We start from the raw sequence: 22,908 nt of genomic DNA, 5'->3' as shown, positions 1-22,908 counted from the left end.
TCACAAGAGATTTCAAGGTTTAGTTAAGAATAGATTCTTTGTAAAGGTCACAAAGAAATTTTTGCTAGTGAAAAATACTGCTATCTGCTTTTTGAACAAAATCATTAGATGAGATCATATTCTACCCGTGCTTTGCACTGTCTGATAGCAATTAGCCTGCTGACTGCTAGACCAAGATGTAGCTGCTTCGAGATGCCAAACAGCCTTGAATCCAGCTACCTCAGAATCTGTCTCAACTTCCTTCTCTGTGTGAGCTCAGGCTGCTGGTTACTGAAGGTGAGGGGCAAGTGGGATATTTGGATCTGGATATCAGGTTCTCATCTTTGCTGTATAAACCAGTATGGGGACAAATGCACCTCCATCATGCTACCCAAACATAACTGGAGCTCTACTATTACACAGGAGCAGCAACATCATCATCTTTTCTCAAAGGTACCACACCTGATACTCTACCCTACCCTGAGCATTAATTCAGTGAAACCTAAGGCCAGAAAACTAAGCCTATCTTCAGCCTGTATTTAACCTCTCCCCTCCTATCCTTCTGATTAGTTGCACCACATCTGCTACAAAACAGACAATCCAGCAGAGAATTTTCACCATACTTACTTTTTACTTCCCTTCTTAAATGCAGGCAGAAACTCACTGCAGCCTCTACAGCTGCAGAGCTGTAGCAGAATCCCTTCACCTGAATTCAATGGGAAGTATAAGTTTCAGAAGCTCTGTCATTTGGTTTGAAATTAAAATACTGAAATCAAGTCATTTCCCACACACTGCAGTGATATTGCGCAGACAGAGCAGTGAAGGGTGCAATCTCCAGGTCACGTACTACCCAGCCCTATGCCCTCACCCTGAAATGGGGAAAGACTGATGTAATTGCAGTAGATACAAGTGATCCTTCCTCTCCAATCTGCCTCCCTCTCTATAAGAGGGATATGATGAAATTAAAAGCTTATGGACTGTCACTAAAACAAGGCACATACTGCAGTGTGTGGTGGAAAGAATGGAGGGGTGAGGGGAATGGACTCAATGCCATCTTTGTATCTAGCACCTTTTGGTCTGAATTATACATTTACAATCTCTAAATTGATAAAGGCAGAAAAATAATAACGGAAGGCACTGCCAATTTTAACGAGAATTAAATTATTTTAAGAATACTGAAAAGGACAGAGCAGCGTTGTCTAGCTGGAGAAAACACTGCAAATGTAAAACAGGCAGAATGAAAAGAACAAGCCCTCATAAAAAAGAAAACTACAGAAGTGAAAGAACTGATTGAGGCTAACCAAAACTGTGAACTACAGAAGAAAAAAGTCACACTGCATCAGAAGTTAATGCATCACCATGGTGCAATCAAACTAAAGATGTTCTGGCAAGGGACTCTATCCTACACTTTGTGTCTGAAAGAGTTGCTGCAATATATTCTCAGGAAGGAGCAGTTCTGAAATAGCTGTGAAATTAGAAGTAGGGTTAAAAAGTCATAAGCAATCCAAAAGGCTAGCTCTTGTCCAGTGGTTGGGTTCTCGGCATGAGATTTCTAACTAAGATTAGAAACTGTGGAGCCAGGATAGTTAGTGTTAGATTAATACATAAAATGAATTCAAAAATCTTACAATAAAGTATTCTTTTTCTGGCTATTAGCCTGGATTTTAATTAGTTTGTGCTAATGAATACATTTGTACACGTCCACTCTTTATTGGCAGCATTTAGAGGAGCTGGTAAATTGGTCAGTGTGGAGTACCAGTGTTTCACTAATACCTAACAAATAATTAATGCTTTTCTACCTAGAGTCAATCAGCAGTCTCAGGGTTTTTTCAGTATAAATTAGAATGAAAGATGATATACTCAAAATACAGTTAGAATACTCATTCATCAACTGCTGTTAAATAATACTGCTATGAGACCCCAGAAGAGCTGAGAGCAGAGTTCCAGTCTCTGCAGTACTGACAGTATCTCCAAAAAGTTGCCAAAATACCCTGTCCTATTTTCTACTGTGACTCTTGAAATGTCTTTTCCATATCTGACATTCTTTAACTTTCTTCTTCTCTTGAAAATTCCTCCTTGGAAAACATCTATTTTTCACAGTCCTTCCTATTCCTAACCCAGTTCAGACTGAGGAAAAAAAATGAACTGAGTGTGCTTGACCAAAGCAAATGCTTTCCAAACCAGTATCCTAGCTAACAAAGACCTCCTCAAGCCAGGAAATATTTAGATGCTAGATTTCCATACAGAGAACGGCAGGAAATGGTTGCACAAGGAAGCTAAATTTGACCAGATCTAAATAAGAACAGAGTTGTTTGAGATGGAACTGAGGAGAAATTAGATGCCCACATCCAAAGCTGATATACTGAAAAACCCCATTGAGCATCTGTTTAACTTCAGAGACACACAGACTCTGTAATATTACCCACTGCAACACTGTAATGTGATGGAAAACATAGCTAAGACAGCAGGGTAGCAAAGCTCCAGGCTGCCCAAGTGAAGATAAGCCCAAGTGCGGCAGCCATGGATACAGAAACAAAGGAAAGAAGCTGCTCACCTTCAGAAGGCCATAGGCAGGAATCTCCAGCAAGATACCCTCACCTCCACTGCCAACCATTAAAAGAGATCTGGGAAGGGATGGATACTGGCTCCATACCTTTTGGTTACTCAGGTTCGTTGCATGAACCTGAGCTCCCCCAGGTTGTCCCTGCCTTCCCACCAGGTGCTCAATCACTGGTTCTGGCTGTGACTTAGCATTTCTGTTACATCCACAGATTCCTCAGCCTTGACAGGGTTGAGCAAGTCAGAAGCCATTTTATTCCTAAATCAGATTGAGATCTCCAAATACCTAGCTCTCCAGAGAAGTTCATTCTAATAAGCATCATAGAATGGCGTAGGTTGGAAGAGACCTTACAGATCATCTAGTTTAAACTTCCCTGCCATGGGCAGGGCTGCCACCCACCACATCAGGCTGCCCAGGAACTGGAGAGATGCTTTCTTTTTCCAGCCACCAGAGACTTCTCCTGTCAGCCATGACTTTTCAAATATGATAGGGTGGCTCAGCAACCTCGTCAGCCAGTTTCTTCAGGACCCTGGGATGCATGTCATTTGGCCCCATAGACTTGTACAAATCCAGCCTCATAAGGTAGTCTCAGACTTGCTCTGTTCTTACGAGGGGGGGAATTTGCCCACCTAATCCTAACCTGGAGGTTCAGGTACATGAGAGAAGTGGGAAGCCTGGCTGCCAGTGAAGACTGATGCAATGAGTTTATTGAGAAACCTCAACCTCTTCCATGTCTGTTGAAGCCAATATTCCCTTCTCATTTATCAAAGGGAGTACACTCTCCCTTGCCTATATCTTCTGCCCAACGTATCTAAAGGATCCCTTCTGTTATTTTTCAAATTCCTTGCCAATTTCAGTTCTATCTGCACCTTGGCTTTTCAGAATCCCATCTCTGCATGTCCTATCACGTCACAGAAGAATTGTCAATAGAGAGATAAGTAGAGCTTTAGCTCTCTCACACATACACATTTACTGCCAGAAAAGAGGAATTCCACCCCAAACTTCTAAAAGGAAGCAGAGTTTACTGTCATTGATTTTAATGGCTCCTGTTCAGCCTAGGAACCCAAGATATAATCAGATGAGAAACTTCTTGCAACGTATGGGGAACCTAGGCACTTCATATAATGTCCTAGAATCCAATTCTGAGTGTCAGGACTGGCGATGCACTGGTTTACGCTGTAGCATCCAGTTCCTTTCTGCAGACTTTACTACCTCCTGTAAGGATGTTCAGCTAAGGACCAAACTTTAATCATGCTGTTCTAAATGCCAGTTGCTTGCAGAATGTAGCCCGATAGTACCAAACTGCAAGCTAGTTTTGGAGTATCAAGCTAAGTGTATTAAGGGCTCTGTGCTACAAATTGAAAGCTTGAAAACCATCAGAAAAAAAAAATATATATATATTTTAGTGACTTACTGATGGACAAGGAATTCATAAGTGGAAAAGATTTCTCATTTCATCTAGAAAACCATATCTTCTGGAAACAGAACAAAAGCCTATCATATGAAGTAAATAAGATAATGTGTAGTTAAAGTGATGTTTCTGTAACAATAAATTCTGGTAACCTCTGTTGTGCATTGATTGTGCTCTCCCTTCATTTTTCACTTCCACTAAATTAGAAAAATCATGCTACTAAGCTACATCCACCTCTTGTGGCCTTTTAATCACCTGCTGTTAGAGTCTGCGGACATGGAAAGAAATATCTGTAATTTGTGTCAGTCTAGCTCCAAGGACTTCCAGTGTCAATACACCACCCTTCTTGTACCATTGACTCTAATGCTTATATACTATTGGCAAACTATACATGATGATATATGAACAGATTCATTCCAGAGGTAACATTATTAGTTTTACTGGGCCTATCTAGAAACTAGCTGACCTGGGTTCTTCATCTGGGCTCTTAGCAGCAGCAAAGCAGAACTGAATGTTCTTCTCAGAGTACTGATGACAGCATTGTTTCAGACGAGTACACATTTGTGGAAGCAAGCCAGAGCATGTCAGCTATGTGCCAGTCATAGAAAGAGGTCTTGTTTACCCTGGTGCATAGGCAGGCAGTGCACCGATAATTACAAACTGATCTCCAAAAGAAATATGGTGGTACTTGTCAAAGGCATAATTTCAGTTCTGCCTTTCCTCATCAACTTGATGGGAACTCCAGCATATTTGTGAATCATGTGAATGGCAAAACCCACCAGCATCACCAGAGCTTTATCAGCTTTTGTTTTCCCTAATTTACAACTGCTTCCCTCACCCCTAATGCCCTATCCTATCTTTACACACCGGCTTCTGAAAAAACGATGAGAGATTAGACCACCTTCCAGGTGTCCAAATGTCCACTGAAATGGAAAAATATTGGACACCTCCCAAATGCCTGGATGCAAAATGCTGCAGGATCAAAGCTACACAGTCATCATGATCAGAGGGCTGGAGCACTTCCCATACAAGCACAGGCTGAGAAAGATGGGGCTTTTCAGCCTGGAGAAGAGAAGGCTCCGAGGAGACCTTACAGCGGTCTTCAGTACCTGAAGGGGGCCTACAGGAAAGCTGGGGAGGGATTTTTCATAAGGGCAGGTAGTGACAGGACAAGGGGAAATGGCTTTAAACTGGAAGAGGGTAAATTTAGACTAGATATTAGGAAGAAATTCTTTACTGTGAGGGTAGTGAGACACTGGAACAGGCTGCCCAGTGAGGTTGTGGATGTCCCCTCCCTGGAAGCATCCAAGGCCAGGCTGGATGGGGCTTTGAGCAACCTGGTCTAGGGGAAGATATTCATGCCTATTAAAGGGGGCTGGAACTAGCTGATCTTAAAGGTCCCTTCCAACACAAACCATTCTATGATTCTATGATCATTGCTATGGCAAAGCAGCTGATACAAAACCTTACAAAACAGGAAAGTTGTGGCCATCAGCAAAGGGAAGAAACTAGAAGTCAGAAAAAAAAACAAAAAACAGAACACATTTGAAGTCAAGGGCACAGGCAGTGCAAATACCCCCCCCCCACACACCCCCCCCCAAACAAACAAATGAACAAAAACCACCAAAAGACAAATGAATATGCTAATAATCTTGCAGGCATCTTGTAGAGGCTCAGGTCTGGGACTTAACAGCATTGTTAAGGCTCCTTTCTTTCAGGTAATTTCACTACTCCTCTATGTTTTCACTGAGCTTGGTTTATTGACAGTATAAACGTTCCTGAAGTGTATGCACAATAACTAATGCAATAGGACCAAAATCATTTATTAACAACTGAAACTGAATCATCATTAAGCATAATTCATAATTATTTCCTTGGGTTATTTCTAATCACAGTGCTGCAGGATGGCTGCAGCTATACTAACTGCTAGCTCCTGCAAAAGGAGCTATGTGCCAAGGAGCAGAGTGTATTAGTGACCATAGGTAAGTATGTACACTTATATACATGTGTTCACTTCTACATGCTTCAGAAATTGAGTTGAATTTGTACGCACGCAGTTTGAAAACATAATGCGTAAGCAGGCATATATACACACGTATCCCAGCTTATATGCAGGCACTGTGTACACAACAAAGATCTCATAAATTAATCAAGTTATTCTTGTAGCAAGCTGGAAAGAAAGAGATGAAACGAGGCAGGGATTGTTATTGTTATCTCTATTTTTAAATACTTGGAAGGCATTCAGTTACTACAGTGGTGAGGACCATATAAGTACCTAGACAGATTCATTTGTGGCAGGAACACTAAGTGTGAGGGTTTTTCCAACTCAAAGGTGCCAGCTGGGGATTTAAGGGACCTCTAAGGGGAAGAAGAAATAAGGGGGGAGCAAAATATTTTGAAGTCATATTTTTCAGTCCTTTAAAGGACTTTAAAAAGTTGAAATAGTTCTTTATAGTTGTCCTGTTTTGGTTTGTTGGTTTTGTTTTTGTTTTTGGATTGTTTTTTTGTTGTTGTTGTTTTGTTTTCCCTGGGAACTTCTGCATATGACTTGCTTTCCTGGTACTCTTTTTTTCAGACAGGAAACCATTGTTTTCTTCTTAAGTGCAGTTATTTTAAGAAAAAAAAAAACCAACAACAAAACAACAACAAAATGACACACCAGAAAAGCTGCATAACTAACATTAGGCATCAGCATACGCATAGAAACACTGCATGTGCATACTGTAATATTCTTTGTGATCTAGAGATGGACTTATTTGGAAGTCATGAGAGTAGTTGCAAACAATACACAAAATGAAAACTTCCAGGGAAGTCTGAAGACAGGACATTGGCCAGGACTACATGAGCGCTGCTGGCTCTGTTCATTGCTGAAACTTTTAATAAGATGCTTTAAGATGCTTCTGACTGAACATTTTAAAATGAAAGGTCCTCCTCACCAGATGAAATCCAGCAGTAATACACAATATCACGCCAGGTACGTCAGATAACAGAAGAATACGAACAGCATCTGGGCTCTCAAAACTATTTAAAGTTTCAGTCAGGTGTATTCTCTCCTTTAAACTCTAACAGACAGCTCTCCCCAGAAACCAGATGGCCACCGTGTGTGTGTAGACATGTGGGGGTAGGTGAAGCTCCAGTAAAGAAGGTGCTCAGTTTATCAAACAAGTTGTTGCTTTTAAAGTTTCTGTAGTGAGAAAAACATCAGAAGCTGCTGATACGAAAATTTTTGGTGAACTATCCTTGTTAACACTCTTCTAGATAAATAAGCACGCCGCATTTCTCTGGAGAGAACTTAAACTTGTCCCTGGCCTCAAGAAATGGAAATTCACCTAGGAGAGGAAATGAAGTTTCCGTATAATTCCCCTCTCTTCCTTTCAGCATCCTCTCTAGGGAAGATCTGTGAACAATCTGAAAGCCTTGTTATTAAAGGCTAGACCTATCTTAAGCTGAGACACGCTGGCCGCCTGAGGAGCCTGCTAGACTCCTTGATACACAGACCAGGAGGGCAAAGGAAGAGATACAGGTCAGAAGAGGACCTGGGACATATTTGGTTTGGTTCTGGCTAAACCTTTTGTGTGGGTGTCCCCAGGAAAGTGCCTGAAATTCAGCGGATAAGGCTGCCTGTACTGTTTTTACCATGAAACTCATCTCAACAGCATAGCTACTCATCCAGAATTACTTGCTTTCTCCTAGCTCTCATTTGAAATGCTCTCAGCTACAGATCACAGCACTGAGTTCACACAGCATTTTTACACCCTTGTCTGAGCCTGAGCAATCTGTACATGACAAAATACAACTTACGTAACCATGCAAAGGGTTCAAACACTTTTGTATTTAGGCTTTATGAAGGTGTTACATTATTTGATGGGTGCACAGACATCTAGAAATGTTACTGAAACACATACTTTCTATTCTGAGATTTGGGGGCTGAAGTACAGCAAATAATTCTCACTTCACACTTACCATAGAATGGTTTGGGTTGGAAGGGACCTTTAAGATCAGCTAGTTCCAACCCCCCTGCTATAGGCAGGAACACCTACTTCTAGACCAGGTTACTCACAGCCCCATCCAGCCTGGCCTTGAGTGCTTCCAGGAAGTGGGCATTCACAGCTTCACTGGGCAACCTGTTTCAGTGTCTCACCACCCTCACAGTAAAGAATTTCTTCCTAATATCTAGTCTAAATTTACCCTCTTCAAGCCATTTCCCCTTGTCCTGTCACTACCTGCCCTTATGAAAAATCCCTCCCCAGCTTTCCTGTAGGCCCCCTTCAGGTACTGAAGACCGCTGTAAGGTCTCCTCGGAGCCTTCTCTTCTCCAGGCTGAAAAGCCCCATCTCTCACAGCCTGTGCTTGTAGGGGAGATGCTCCAGCCCTCTGATCATCTCTGTGGCCCTCCTCTGGACCTGCTCCAACAGCTCCATGTCCTCCTTGTGTTGGGTACTCCTGAACTGGATGCCGTACTTCAGGTGAGATCTCACGAGAGCAGAGTAGAGGGACGGAATCACCTCCCTCACCCTGTTGGTCACATTTCTCTTGATGTAACCCAGGATATGGTTGGCCTTCTGGGCTGCAAGCACACATTGCCGGCTCATGTTGAATCTTTCACTTCCTAAATCCCCACCAGAATCCAGTGAGTTTTATGAGATAGAACAAAAATTGGTTCTGGGCATTAATTGAATGAAATGGGGGAGGGAGACATTTCCTGACTAGGAGATCATATTCTGTGAGGCACCGCTTTCAAAGGATGAGAGTATTTTAGCAGAATACCATAGTGAGGAAAGTTAAGACGGCAAGGCCATTTCCTCCCAACACTTAACAGAATACCCAAGAAAATTCAGTACTACACATAGTTCCAGACGTTGGTACCCTTCTCAACTTCTGATTAGTGCTGTGAGGATGAAATATCAAAGAGAGAGACCTGCTTCATCTTCTGCCTCACAAGCTATGTTCCATGGGAAAAACAAAATGCACAAGGCATTACAATGCTACAGTTCAATCACTATCCTTCCCTGTGAGCGAAGAATGTGACCTCTAGATCTGGGTGGATATGGCAAACCCACATTCCATGAGCATATTTAAATATTTACACAAATCAGCCTTATGTTTTCCTTTCTTTTTTGAAATCTTTCTCCACAAGTTCATTTGTAGGGCTGTTCCCAAAACCAGTATATTTTTAAATAGTCATTGGAGAATATTAGTGGAAAATTAATTTTGAGTTCTCAAACAAATATTTATATTAAAGTCTACTATAATAACGATCCCGAATTCTAGCCAGGAAATAATGCACTGTTGATCTAGCACTCCTCATGAAGATGATTATTTACTATGAAGATGATTATTTACCCTGCTGGACCTAGCATTCTCCTCTGAATGCAGCAGGCACAGTGTGTGTAATTTACCAAATTCCTTGAGCAGCTGAAGTTGATGAATGGACAGTTGACCTCATTACAAGATGCTTAAAAAGGAAAACTTACTAATAAGAGCTCCATCCCGACATATACAACTCTTTACAGTTATTGTTAATCTTTTTTTTTTCTAGAAGTATTCAGATTTAAGTCAGTTCAGATGCCTCCATTTTAGATAAGCTCCTGTGCAGAGCCGACCCATGATGTACACAAAAGGTGAAGAAACCCAGAGTCTTTATCCACTTACAGTTTTCTAACCACCCAAAGCAAATATCACGAACTCTCAGGATAAATGCTTGAGAACAGCATAGAAATTGAAAAAAAAAAATGGATATGGTTTCTCAGTCTTCTGTCTGTCTTCCCCTTGCTGCATAGGCTGACTCCACTATAACATGCAACTTAATTCAGAAGTGTTCATTTTTCATTTTCTTTTTACTTAGAGCTGGGGGGTTATAGAATTCATCATGTGGGGAAAAAAAAAAAAAAGGATTTTATTATTGTTAATACTCCTATTGCTGAATGATAGATATAATATCCTGAAGTAATGATTACAAATATGAATTAAAAATCACATGCATTAGGTACAGAAGAGAGAATGAGATCTATTAATAGGAAAAAGAAGTATTGTAAATCTAAAGAAAATAATAGTTGGTTCTGATGTAGCTGTTACCCTGCTAAATGAGCTAGTCTGTAAAGGGTAGATTGCATGATACCATCTTGCAACATTCAGTGCCCACTAAAGTTTTCAGGTACTCTTACACTGACTTCACTAGCCTTTTCCAAGCCACTGATATACCATGATAGCACACTGTAATGCAATAGTTGTTATTCTTTAGGAAGAGATAAATCGTTATCTGCCCTTTTATAGGTCATGAAACTACAACTTGTTTAAAAGGTCAAGACAGATAAATGTCATCCTGTGTGGTCACTGGGAGTTTTTCTGTTAACCTTCAACATAAGCAACAGAACTTGCTCCAACCCAAGCAATTATTCTGTATTTATAATATAGATACATCTTCAAGAATTACTGGCTTGTTCTGCATAAAGCCAGGATATAGTGGTGTATACTATACAAATACAGTGGAGGTCTGCTAATGCCCAGTACTCTGAAAGTGAAAAGGGACACTACCACTTAGCAGTCTGCAGGAAAATTCAAGGCAGTTGCAGGAAGATACTGCTGATGAATGAAGGTCCCACACAGGTACACTCCATTTATCAACATAACGAGTACAGTTTGTGTACAGGATTTTCTTCTCCCATTATCGCAAGCTCTGACACATACTGTTGCACAACACTGCTCCACGCAGTTTTTCTGAAGCTGTCTTTCCCATTGCACATCCCCCTGTGCCAGTGAGTAAGGCTGCTAGAACAAGGCCGCATCAACTCAGCCTGCATTTTGTGTTTTATTGTAAAAACCTCCAGCAGAGGTTTTTTTACAAGACCAAGAGAGACCACTGCTGGGGTGACTAAATATGACTTAGTATATGGTATCACAGCCCCAAAATCAAACAACGCATATTCATTAACAACTACCAAACCTACCACTACTACAAAAGGAGCCTTCAGATATTTAGTTTCCTTAAATGCTTTATGGCGACAGCAACCCCATACACATCTTCAAAGATGGAGAGTACTATTGTCACAGACATTGGTTTTAGTTTCTCCAGTTTTTACTCATCCTAGAGATGGACCCAAAATTCACTCTCCACATACAACTTTATCCACAGCAGTTTCTCCATTATGTGAACCAAAACTGTAACAAGATCTGAGCATCATTCTTTGTTGTCAGGGCTAGTTCTCAGCCATTTTTCCTGGATTTGTAATCAAGAGCAAGGACAGTGACTAGGCCAGTTCAATTTCTCAAACAGTTTTCATAGTATGACTCTGTATGTTACACTAAAATGAAAGGTGGTTTTGTTTCCTCTGCACTTCCCTTTTCCAACATGAGGGAAAGTTTCATTTTGACAGGGAAATGATCATCCGAAGGAGTGGCTGATAAGAACAGCCACAATGTAAGTTTAAGACGTGCACATTTTGAAGACTTCTGGCCAAAATACACAGTATATTAATTTTCTAAGTAGGTTTTACAGCACACCCGATTTCCAGAAGAATAAATCACTTTTGCTCAAATTCTAACTACATTCAGCTAATAAAGTGCAGACAGACTTCTTCGGCTTCTTTGATTTAGAATTCAGTCTCAGGTTGAAAGTTCCAATTCTACTTCATCCTCTTGCAAGTATGTGGATTTGGGAGAAAAAAAGGGACTGTGTTCTATCTCCCCTGCTGCTGCTCTCTTTTATGTAGGTGACAGGGTTTTTTGGTTATAATTTCATTACAAGAATAACTGACGTTATCTAACTAAGATGAAGTGAGCATTTGCCTGTTTATATTAAGCATAAAACTATGCTACAACTAAGTAGAATTGTATATTTGAATTAATAACGCAACCCAGTCAAAATTCTCCTCGAGGAGAAAAAGAAATTTGCCCCTAAAAAGGCTGCAGAATAAGTAAATCTAAGCTAAATTTGGCAGCAGGGCGATTTTATTTGTAAAGAAATTCATAGTAAACAAGCTCAGTTCATAATGTGCTCTAACAGTAAAGAGAAAAACATGCTTTCCATGCTGCCCGAATGGTTGGCATAATTTTGCTTGCCTTCCTCTCCTGTTAACTTCAGGATGCAAATGGCTTTGCTGTCAGGGTACATTTGTTCCCACTAATTCAACACTATAACAAGCCAAAATATTTATTTCTTTTTTTCATCCTTTAATTTGTGTTTTATCATATTGGGAACATCATCTACTGATTTCATTTACTGTAGCATTATGCAAACAACTCTTATGGGAAAGTCACCTCTCTGTAATATGAAAACTAAGCAGAAAAAAGACTCGGTGTTTTAGGATATGTTGCCTCAGAGGGCCCCACGTTTCTGGGCAGACCAACACAAAGGCCAGAATGCACATCTAAGATCACTGCTCAAAGATCTCCCCCCAACAAAACCCTTAACTTTTCAGAGAAGACACTTACGTTCTTCTTGCTTCTTACTGGAGAAGATGAACTACCAGAACATACTTCTTTTGATTAGAGCTAGATGATCAAACAGAGCAAACAGCATTTTTTTTTTTTAGCTCAATCACTCCCCTGTTCATAGAAGTCTACAAAAGGATGTTGCCTCATATTCGAGTGAGTCTATAATTAAAGCTGATCAAAATGTTTTCCTCCGAAAAATAATGCTGATAGTAACAGGATTTTAATTGAGCGATCATTGGTATGAAATGTGCTTCTGCCTCCTATGGGAAATAAAATCAGTTCTCAACTAAATACCAAATATTTTTACTGAAAGTTCAGTTGTTTTTCTTTTTTTTTTTTAAGCAAAACAAAAACAAAACAAAAACAAAGAGAACATTTTCTAGATAGAATTTTTTGTACCATTTATGGAGTAGGAATTGGTTTCTGCTTGTCCCTTTTGTTAGAAGCCAAAAACACAACTTGCCCCCTTTGAAGAGTGGAGCATACATTCAGATTCATCCAACTATGTGGAATACCAAAGTCAGGATCTCATTTGCTGTATGGTCACTCTCTATGATCTGCCCCATTCACATCCTCTCTCCATCAACTCTCAGATGAGCTCTGTGCAAGTGGCTTCTAACTTCAGTACTTCAGTTATCAGCCTAAAGTTAGGCGGAATCAATCATACCACAAAAATTATGTTTATGGACAAATCTTTGTAAATAGTTACTTTTGTACACCTTCCTCATTCATGTAGCAACTACTTATAATATTTAATCTTCTCTCTTCTGCTCTTTTCTCACATACCAAACACTATCTTGTTCTAGCCTTAATTGCAGCTGTGATGATTGCTAATATTTCATTTACATAGTACAAACTCAGGAGCAAATCTCTACTTAAAGACATGATTTGAATATACAAAGGACACAATGAGACAATCCCATGAAGCCCTTAGAGTTTTTCAAAAACATGCAAAAGGTCAGAAAAAAAAAAAAAACAAGACTAATGCTGTCTGACATCTGTCATTACAGTAAATATCTATATTCGTATCTATTTAATTGGCTCAATATTCTCCATCAAGAAATATAGCTTACACTTACCGTTCTCACCAGATGTCTTATCTTTTCCATTTGTAGCTCCGGTTCCTTGTCTCTGGTAGAAGAAGGGAAAGAAAAAGCAGTTAGAAAAAACTTGGGTTGTCCTCTTGGAATTGCTAGCAGTTACAGCCAGATTTCCCTTCAATCTCCTGGATAGTCACTCACCCTCTTACGATGCTCTTTAGAAAAAACAATAGTCAAAATAGGAACACTTGGGTACCATCTAGGCACAGCTACGTAAATATGCATGTAGTTGTACACTGTTATCACCTCTTAGTATGGGGTACATGTAGTCAGGTTAAGACAGTGCAAAGGTATGAGCTACAGTAGGACATTCCCTCGGGTCTCTGCCATGCCTCCATTTGTGGGATTCTTTTGACATTGGTCAGACTTTCCATTTTGCCCTCAAGCACAGATGGAACTTCCCACTTCAACTCACTTAGTCTACAGAACACCTTCATGACATCCCATGCGAAATACTGTGAATAAATACTAAGTGACTTAGAGCAAATGCCAGTGCAGCCCAAACAGATATTCACCATGGCAAAGCTGTATTAGCATGGTTACACTTATATAACTTACTAGCTTAGGAAGGGCTACTCAAAAAAAACCAACCCTATACTGCATCCCTCAGAGGGAGCAACTCACAGGTGGAATTAAGGTGCTTAATAAACTTGTTTGGTAAAATTTGCATTCCTTATGCAAAATTATTCATACTTATATGTATTACTGAAACAGATTAAAGAATCCATGCTCTAGAGATGCCCATGTGAAAAACCAGGAGTATTAATTATACAGTGAATAAGTCTAGTTGCATTCAGAGGCAACACATCTTCATGCATCAGGAAAGTTAACAACTGCAGCAGCACTGCAAACCACATGGTTTGCACTAAAATATGGGCGATCATACTCATTCTGTTATGAAAAACCATACAGGCATACTTATCCTCAGGTATTTACTGCGGAGCAGCTGATTAAAAACTCCTCTAGTTTCTGTCCTTCATCTCCCACTGTGTTTGCATTCTCAGGGTATTCATAATGTAAGTACAAAACCTTAATGTTTACTCTTAGCTCTCATTATAGAAAGCCAGAGGGAGAAAGAAAAACTTCTTCAAACCCCTCAGGAGGACAGCAAAGAAGCTACATATGGTCTATCGTGCATCCACATGACCACGGTAAGGTTTCTCATCTTCCTCCCTGTGGCAGACTTGAGTGCTTGACTCTGCTCCGCTGCCTCTGCCTCATCTCACACTGTGCAATGAAACGGAATCCCTACAGAAAACAACTTTGAGTCCAGAGCTACCATCCCATGCAATGGAAATATATTTTTGTTTCTCCCTGGAGCTTCACAGTCTACAACAGGAAAGAAAAACTTGGCTAATAATGCCAAAAAAAAAAAAAAGAAAAAGAAAAAAGATCCTAAAGGGCTTTTTTTTTTTTAAATCTGAAAGTATAAGTTCACAACAGCCTTAAGTCACTAAATCCACCCAGAAGCCAGTTTTGCAAAAGACAGTAGCATTTATGCCTTTAAATTAAGCTTTGTTAATACTTCAATATTTCAGTTGCAATCCCTATTTGAAGCAAGATTCCAGTGTAAATTACCGTGACCTCCCCAAAAAATAAAATACCATTTTCTATAAAGTGAAAATCCAGTAACTATATTACTTTTCTAAAAAATTACTTCTAAATGCTTTTTTTAGGTTTTCTTTCTGAGTATTTCAGACTGTGCTGCCTAGCTGTTATGAAGGCTCCTCTTTCCTCCCCAGGCTATACCTGTCAGGTTTGGTCTGCTGCTGATGCAGTGCTGGAATAGGGAAGCACGCATTTCATGTCTCAGGATTTCCCTTCTGGGAGAGGGGAAAGTTCTGTTAAAGAAAATAAATGAAATCTCAGCTTCAGTCATTGAAGACTTTTTTCTGTTCATGAGGTCAAAATTGTTTTGTAGGTTAAAATCAGACTAAATACACGAAGCTTGTTTGGGGACCATCAGACATACAGAGAATAAAACTTGAAAGTCTCTTAAGCAAGCTCCTGATAGCCCTTCCTTCTCTGCTGCATACATAATTTCATCTAAAAGCACTGTGCTGTATTCCAAATAAGACCAATGGATTTGAAAGAGAAAATCAGTTTCTTGTTAACGGGGCACTGCAACTGTTAGGAAAAAAAGCCATATAAAACACAAAGCCCTCAGTATTTTACTTCAATACATTCACTGCACCTACTTAAAAACAAAACATGTTCAAGATGCTGATATTATTAGCATTAGCCTCTTGCTTCTTTCTTCACCTTTCGTGATGCTACCCCAGGCTGCAAAACAAGGCTTGGGTTTCCAGTGCCATCCCAAACAAAGGACTGAACATGAGGAGGAGGATTTTCAAGAAACAACGGATTAAAGTCCTTCAAAAGCTGGTACAACAGGTACCGTCCTCAAAGCCAACAGATCAAATTAAAAACATTGAAATAGAAAAAAAAATTAGTATTAATTTCTGGGCTTTGTTTTTAAACAAGCAATCCCCAAGTTGCTGACCATATTTTAAAAGCTAAAAGTAGTCTAATCCTTTTGCTTCCTGTAACTCATTGCCATCTTCTATCACTCAAAGCTTCTGAAGTTCCCCAGATTCTGTAAGGCAAGGACTGGGACAGAAGCACTGAATAAACTGTCCACTGGGTATCGAAGAGGAAACATCTGAGCCAAAATGAACATGAGTCCAAAGCCATAATGATTATCCAGTAAAACAGGATAAACAGTTTTGTTGCTACGTTGCGTAGGAGGAAACATAGTTTATGACTGCTTGGGGCTATATTAATTTTTAACTCAGTGGTTTTGCAGAACATCAAAGGCACATCATTAAAAATGTCTCCAAAAATCAAAGTCACTCCCAATTTGTCAGAAGATGAAGGAAAAAGGGCTACTGCCAGGAACTACAGTAGGAGAAGAATAGGTTTACTTTCCTGTTAAATTCTTAGTGCCATACATTGCAGCTCGCTAATGTAGTGTAAAAGCTACCAAATTAGTCCCCAGGTGTACAAACTAAGGGCAAAAAATGAGTTTTCAGCCAGGAGGATTTTTCAATAAGAACATTAAATTATTGCAGTGAGGTTTTCTATTCATTCTCCTAACCTATCCTGCAATCCCAAACCTAATTTTTGCTTTTTGTTACATCCCCTTCCTGCATTCAGATTTCCGGACCCTTTCAGCTACACTTCAAGGTTGCACCTCAGCATTAGGGACTGTATCCAGGCATTGGTTATGAAGTTTCTTGGGCCAAAGGAATTATTTTTGAGGAGGTACGGAAAGCCCAGTATCAGGTGATGAGACTGTCAAGAAGCTCTGACAAATGGGTCAAATGGTTTTATCCTTCATTTGAGTGCAGGGCCCATATGGCATAGCATGCTGTATCCCGGTGAAGCAGTGGCTGCAGATGCTTAAAAGTATATTGTTTCTACATGGAAGGGAAGGAAGGGAAGGAAGGGAAGGAAGGGAAGGAAGGGAAGGAAGGGAAGGAAGGGAAGGAAGGGAAGGAAGGGAAGGAAGGGAAGGAAGGGAAGGAAGGGAAGGAAGGGAAGGAAGGGAAGGAAGGGAAGGAAGGGAAGGAAGGGAAGGAAGGGAAGGAAGGGAAGGAAGGGAAGGAAGGGAAGGAAGGGAAGGAAGGGAAGGAAGGGAAGGAAGGGAAGGAAGGGAAGGAGTGTGGCCTTGAATCAGATTTTTTTTTAAAACAATTATTTCACTGACATATCTTGTATATCATTAGTATTCTCTGTTCTCATCGACTGGAGAACAGCAGGGAAATGTGCACAAATCCTCGGCTTTTCTTAAGCCTCATTTTGCTACCAGGTCTGCCTCTAGCACAAAAGGCATCCGGTGTGTGACAGAAGGAAATACATGTTGGTACAACGCAGCATAAAAAACATTTGTGTCATGGGTCAGCCAGCTGTATGCCAAGAGACTTTAATCTGTGCTGCTATCTGTGCTGATATCCGAATTTTCTGTTAAATGCGTAAGATGTACCCAAAGTATTTCATCGGTGTTTTTTCACAGCCTTCTGCTTTAATTAACAAAAGCAGCTGCTTTAGCACTAGAATGAGAAAAATAGTGAAAAATAAATTTTAGAAACTTCTAAGTTCATAACTTTTCTTCAAATAAAAATGTTATAAGTATTCACTTAAGGACTTCCCAAGTTTTCCAGGTACAGCCTGTAATTTTCCTAGTTTGCAGCAGAACAATCTGGAGGTGCACTGAGTCGATGCCCACTGATTTCAGGACTAAGTATCTCCCGTTCAGTACCTCCAATCTGTGCAATCAGTGTGGACTTCATCCAGGAACAATGAAGGAAACAAAGTTCTAGGCTGATTTTTACTTAGTGTTGGTTGATATCTAAAGGTACCAGAGAGGTTTAGACTAATGAAATAAGTCACAGTTGAGCTCACTTTGCTTATAGATGCAGGAAGATCCCAAAGCACATTTATATCACCATTACTGCATCGTTACTTCATAGTGCTTTTTCTCTTCTTTCCCTAGGTGGTATTTTGGGGACATTACAATTGCATGCCCACTCATACACACTAAAGGCAATAAATTAGATATAAATCAAGACAGAAAACGTACAAAGCTACATCCTTCATATAGCCTTGTCTTCCATATACTTCCTGTCTAAGTGCACTACGAGCAATTCCTGATTACGAGAAAATAATGTTTTCCACGCTTTTTTACTAGGTATGAATTTGCTATTGAAAACAGAGGTCAAATATTCAATAATAATAAAAAAACAACAGGTAGCAGGCACTGAGGAAACCATTTGCTGTTGCTGGTTGATCACTACATTACACATGCATGGCACAGGAAAACAGTTCCGTGATGAGGTGACATCTGGAACTGACTGAAATCAATGGGCACTGTGCATCTGCTCCTCTTTCAAGCTCTAGCAAAGATCTAATTTAGGCCAACAACTAGATGAAGACCCAAAATTTAAGTAGGGGCAAAAAGCAAACAGCTATGACCTGGAACAAGTGGATATACTCTGTAGAATTTGGAATTTCAGTCTCTTTGCTGGAGATTCCTGGGAGTTGTATATCAAAATGCATGAAGATGAACGGGGAACAGTAGAACGTGACTTGGTATACGACAGGATAGCCATGCACAAACTCTGTCACATATTCACTCCAATTTTAAGTCTCCAACACCAATCTGTGATATAGATTGATGTCAAACCCCACTAGTTACATAAAGAGTGCTTACAATCAGAACTGAAGAGTCCCAGAGAAGCTTGAATACCACTATGAAAACTTTGTTAGAAGTCAACTCTTCTCATTGGTTTATTTTGCCATCTTTACAAGTTTCTCCACTATTTCCCCCACATCACAGACTGAATATTTATGAGATAAAAATCATCCTCTGAAGCCCGCATTTAAGGTAACAGCAACAAACACAGAGCATCTAGCCAATACTTTGTCTGAATATATCTGTGAGTCTGATGTACCTGCTGACTTCTTGCACAATTTTGCATGAAATCACAGATCGTATCTTTTGAGTGCTCAACAGAAATGAAAAACATTTATCAATGTATACTTCAGTACAAAGCAGTCATTTTTACGACTAACAGCAGAAGTGACTTTCTGGAGACTACCGCTTTTTCCTGGCTGCTGTCACCTTAGGATCTCAGTTCTTTGTGAAAGAGTAGAAACCTATGTAGCATTCTCTTTATGTCCCTTTGCACAATGGGAATTTTTCTATTCTCTGTCCATCCTGCGTTGCCAGGGCAGCATAATATTGCCAGAGCAAGAGTGCCAGGATTCATCTTTCAATACTGGCTGTCAAAACTAAACAATCCCTGGCACTCTGGCTGTTTCTGTAATTACCTTCATGGGTCAAGCAGTGTTGTACTTGACTAGCTATTGATTGTCCTTAATTTTAAAGGATCTCCTATCGTTATTTTTATACATTAAAATCCCAGAACTGGGCCGAGATGAACAGATGTGATTCAAATTGTGGTGGCATTTGTGGACTGGTTTTCTATGACTTTCTTAGTCACTGAAGGCACACGAGCATGGACACATATGCATACTGACATCCTAGTAACCAAGAAAATATTTCTCAGAAATTAACAACACAGCAGTGGATAATCAGAGATGCTTTTCCCTTTAGACACTGTGGATCAGTGCCTGGCTCTTGCCATTGAGGTAATCAGGGCAAAATACTATCTTCTGTTCTCCCCTCATTTGCCCAGAGGCATGCCTACCTCCAAAAGGCAAGAAATCACAGCTTGGTGGAAACAAGCTGCCGAAATACAGCCTCTCCAGAAACACCTGCCTGTGCAATTTCCTTACATCCTTCTACAAATGATACAACTGGAACCTCAGCATTCACATCCTTCCACCTTTTAGTCTTTTAAACTACCTAAGAATAAGTCTACATAAAATGCTTAGTTCACCCAATGGGCAGAGTGCCTTAATCATGGGGGTGTTCGCAGAGTTCAAGCATTTGCCTCAATCAGCAAGGTGCAGTTAGTTCACTTTTGACCAGACAGAGCTTTTGGGTTTGAGGTGAATCCTCAGCATGAGCACCCAGTATGCTCCCAGGGTAAAGAGGAGGCAGCTAATGAGAAGGAGCAGAGAGGATCGCTGAGATGCAGAAAGATGCAGAAACCCACTTACAGTGCTGTATTTATAGATTCTAATAGCACAGAGGAGAACTATGCCCCACTTTCACCAATGCAGTGCTGCAATTTATAAATCAATACGCTGAAAACCTGCTCATTTTGTATTCAAATTCAATGCAGCGTTCTAAACAGAATATTTACACCAACACCAAACACAATCAACATAATTAGCACAAACAGTAGCTTGCTTAATATTTAAGTTATTAGCATATTCTGAATTAAAACATTACTAAGTAGATATTTCTCCAAAGACATTGTAATCACTTTTTTTTTTTTCTGAGGCAGGGATTAATGGAATCTTTGAAGTTAATTTTGAAAGCAGCTGCAAGTACGTATTTCCCAAATCCTGTTAATTACCGTGCCAGCCTTGAGAAGTAATCCTTTTTTTTTTTCCCCCTGCAGGAAACACGGCTTGATCCTGCAAGGCTTATTTACAGGAGAACTTGCATGTGAACAAGTACTTGTGTTTACTTCAGCAGCATTAGTTGCTTGAGTGAGAGTTGGAATCTCACTGCAGTACTGTGAGATCTCCAAACTGAATGTTAAGTTCTGTTAAGCACACGATAAACAGGGTAAAATTAACTATAGAATAAGCCTTCAAACACCAGCTGGCAAAAATAAATACCTCAGCTCTCATTTGGACAAGGATGGTAATGCCTGTATCCTCTAATTACACTGCAAATTGATAAATAGGAAATATCAAGGTGACCCAAGAGGAATATTTCAATTACATAAAAACAGATTGATTAAGCTGTGAAGTATAAATGAAAAGTGACTGGAATTCTTCAGATGGTCTCTTCGTTTTTTAATCCTATTAGTTCTTATCTACTGGTAGCATTAAATTTGGCACCGCAGTTCCAGAAAAGGATGTTTGGGACAGGAAACCAGCCTTCAGAACTCCCCTTCCCAGTATGATCCAGTCCAGGTTGTGGATGCCCCATCCCTGGAGGCATTCAAGGCCAGGCTGGATGTGGCTCTGGGCAGCCTGGTCCAGTGGTTGGTGACCCTGCCCATGGGCAGGGGCGTTGAAACTAGATGATCTTTCAGGTCCTTTTCAACCCAGGCCATTCTGTGATGATTCTTTGATGATGGTGATTCTCTCAATCCTCAAGGCCTCATTTGTCCAAACAAAATTGCTTGCAAAGCCATACAGAAAATAGCATTACTAAGATTATTCCAGTTAATAGTAATCTTTCTGCAGAGCTGTGTTGAAAATAATCACTGTAATGGTTCAGCTTAAGAGTTTGTTTGTATCAGTCCAACTGAACAGGCTGTAAAACAGGGAGGAAGCATCACAATTTGATTCTAGAAACTGAGTACCAAAACATACCCTGGTTTGAAACATTCAAGTCTTTTTTTTTTTTTTTTTTTAATTCCTCTAGACACGGTGGGAATTGCTATGATCTCAGGGGATCATTCCGTAGGAAAGCAAAGATGCAATAGCCTTAGCTCAAAAATGAAGAGGTACAGATGGAAGGATGCAGACTTTCAACCACAGCACCAAGGCAGCATTGGCTGGAAGGGACCTCTGGAAGCCTCTAGTCCAACAAATACCCTGAGGGAGAACACTGACAATTCTTTGCCAAGCCAGGTCTCGCAAGCCCCAAGGGCAGAGAATCCACACTCTCTCTGGGTGATCTGTTCCAGCACTGCTGCACAACACTCCTAAGAAGAAAGATCTCCTTGCATCCCCCAGTGATTTCAGCAGCTAATTTTATTCTGAACTGGCTTTCTCCTAAAAAACTGGAACTGCAGATGGATCAAAAGTTCTTGATGGAAAGAATCTGGAAGCCATGGTGTTCTCAAAAGAAGTTATTTGGAATCATTACATTTTTTTAAATTTTAAATTAAATATTCTAGTGCCCTGATGTGAAATACTGTTTGCTAAACAGATCCCAAGCCAGTTCATCAGTTGTCAGTTCAACATGGATCTGTATCTCCCTGTGATGTTGCACAACCTCAAAGAAGCCCCACGCAGCCAGGCACTACCAAAACAGCTCAGTGACGGGGGAGGTCTAGCCACACACAAACAGCATACCTCCATTATAAGCCTCGGCCATCTGTGCAGGCACAGTTAATGGCAGCTGACTGCGGCAATTGATGAGGAGCTAATCAGAACCTTGGGGACCTGGGCAAAGCGTTGAATTCAGAGGGCATCCTGGGTACCCTTTAATATTAGCAGTCTCAGATGGGAAGTATGCACTAAGCCAATTAAGGGGTCCGGCTCTTTGCTCAACCATGATATAGCTGATTATGGATGGTGTTGGTTTTCTTAAACAAATATTTACTTTATATTTAATTCCTCCAAACTCTGCTGAAATTGAGGGTAATTTCATTTGCCAAGATACAAACCCAGCTGTAATTGAGTTAGAGGCTGTCTTCAAGGGACAGCTTGGTTATTGATGGCAGAAGTCTGCACTGACAAATTGCTTCATATCTGATCATATCGACTTTATCATTATTAAAACAGACTGTGCATCTTTCCAGACTGCAGAAGTTCTGGTGTTTTTGCTGTTAGCTTTTTTTTTTTTTTAATTTCCAGTTGTACAATTCAAACAAAAATTCCTCCTCACTTTCTTCCCACATCTCACTTATTTCAGAGGTAAACAGGTGTTACTACAGCCTGCTAGAACTGCCCAGCCAGGTATTAAGAAGTTATCAACTATGGCAGTTTCAAGTTGCTATACAAAGCAACTTCCTGCCTCAACCATTGGGAAAAGCCTTCTGATTTTCAAGACAACGGCACGAAGAAGCAGCATGGATGTTTATGCATTACTTTGCTCCTCAACCCTC

At 40.2% G+C, this 22,908-nt stretch overlaps 1 protein-coding gene across 2 annotated transcripts in view; it reads right to left on the bottom strand.

Moving 5' to 3' along the window:
- PCP4 (Purkinje cell protein 4) overlaps window positions 1-22,908 on the bottom strand; it is a 58,725-nt gene that overhangs the window by 18,638 nt on the left and 17,179 nt on the right. For both annotated transcript variants that reach the window (XM_046943353.1, NM_001278148.2), the window contains exon 2: window positions 13,463-13,514. In XM_046943353.1, the coding sequence (XP_046799309.1) occupies window positions 13,463-13,514 (52 nt within the window). The remainder of the gene's footprint in view (window positions 1-13,462; window positions 13,515-22,908) is intronic.

The sequence above is a fragment of the Gallus gallus genome, chromosome 1, assembly GCF_016699485.2.
Source record: "Gallus gallus isolate bGalGal1 chromosome 1, bGalGal1.mat.broiler.GRCg7b, whole genome shotgun sequence".
NCBI classification, from domain to species: Eukaryota; Metazoa; Chordata; class Aves; order Galliformes; family Phasianidae; genus Gallus; species Gallus gallus.
Note: the sequence above shows the minus strand (reverse complement) of the source record. Positions and strands in the feature narration are given on the sequence as shown.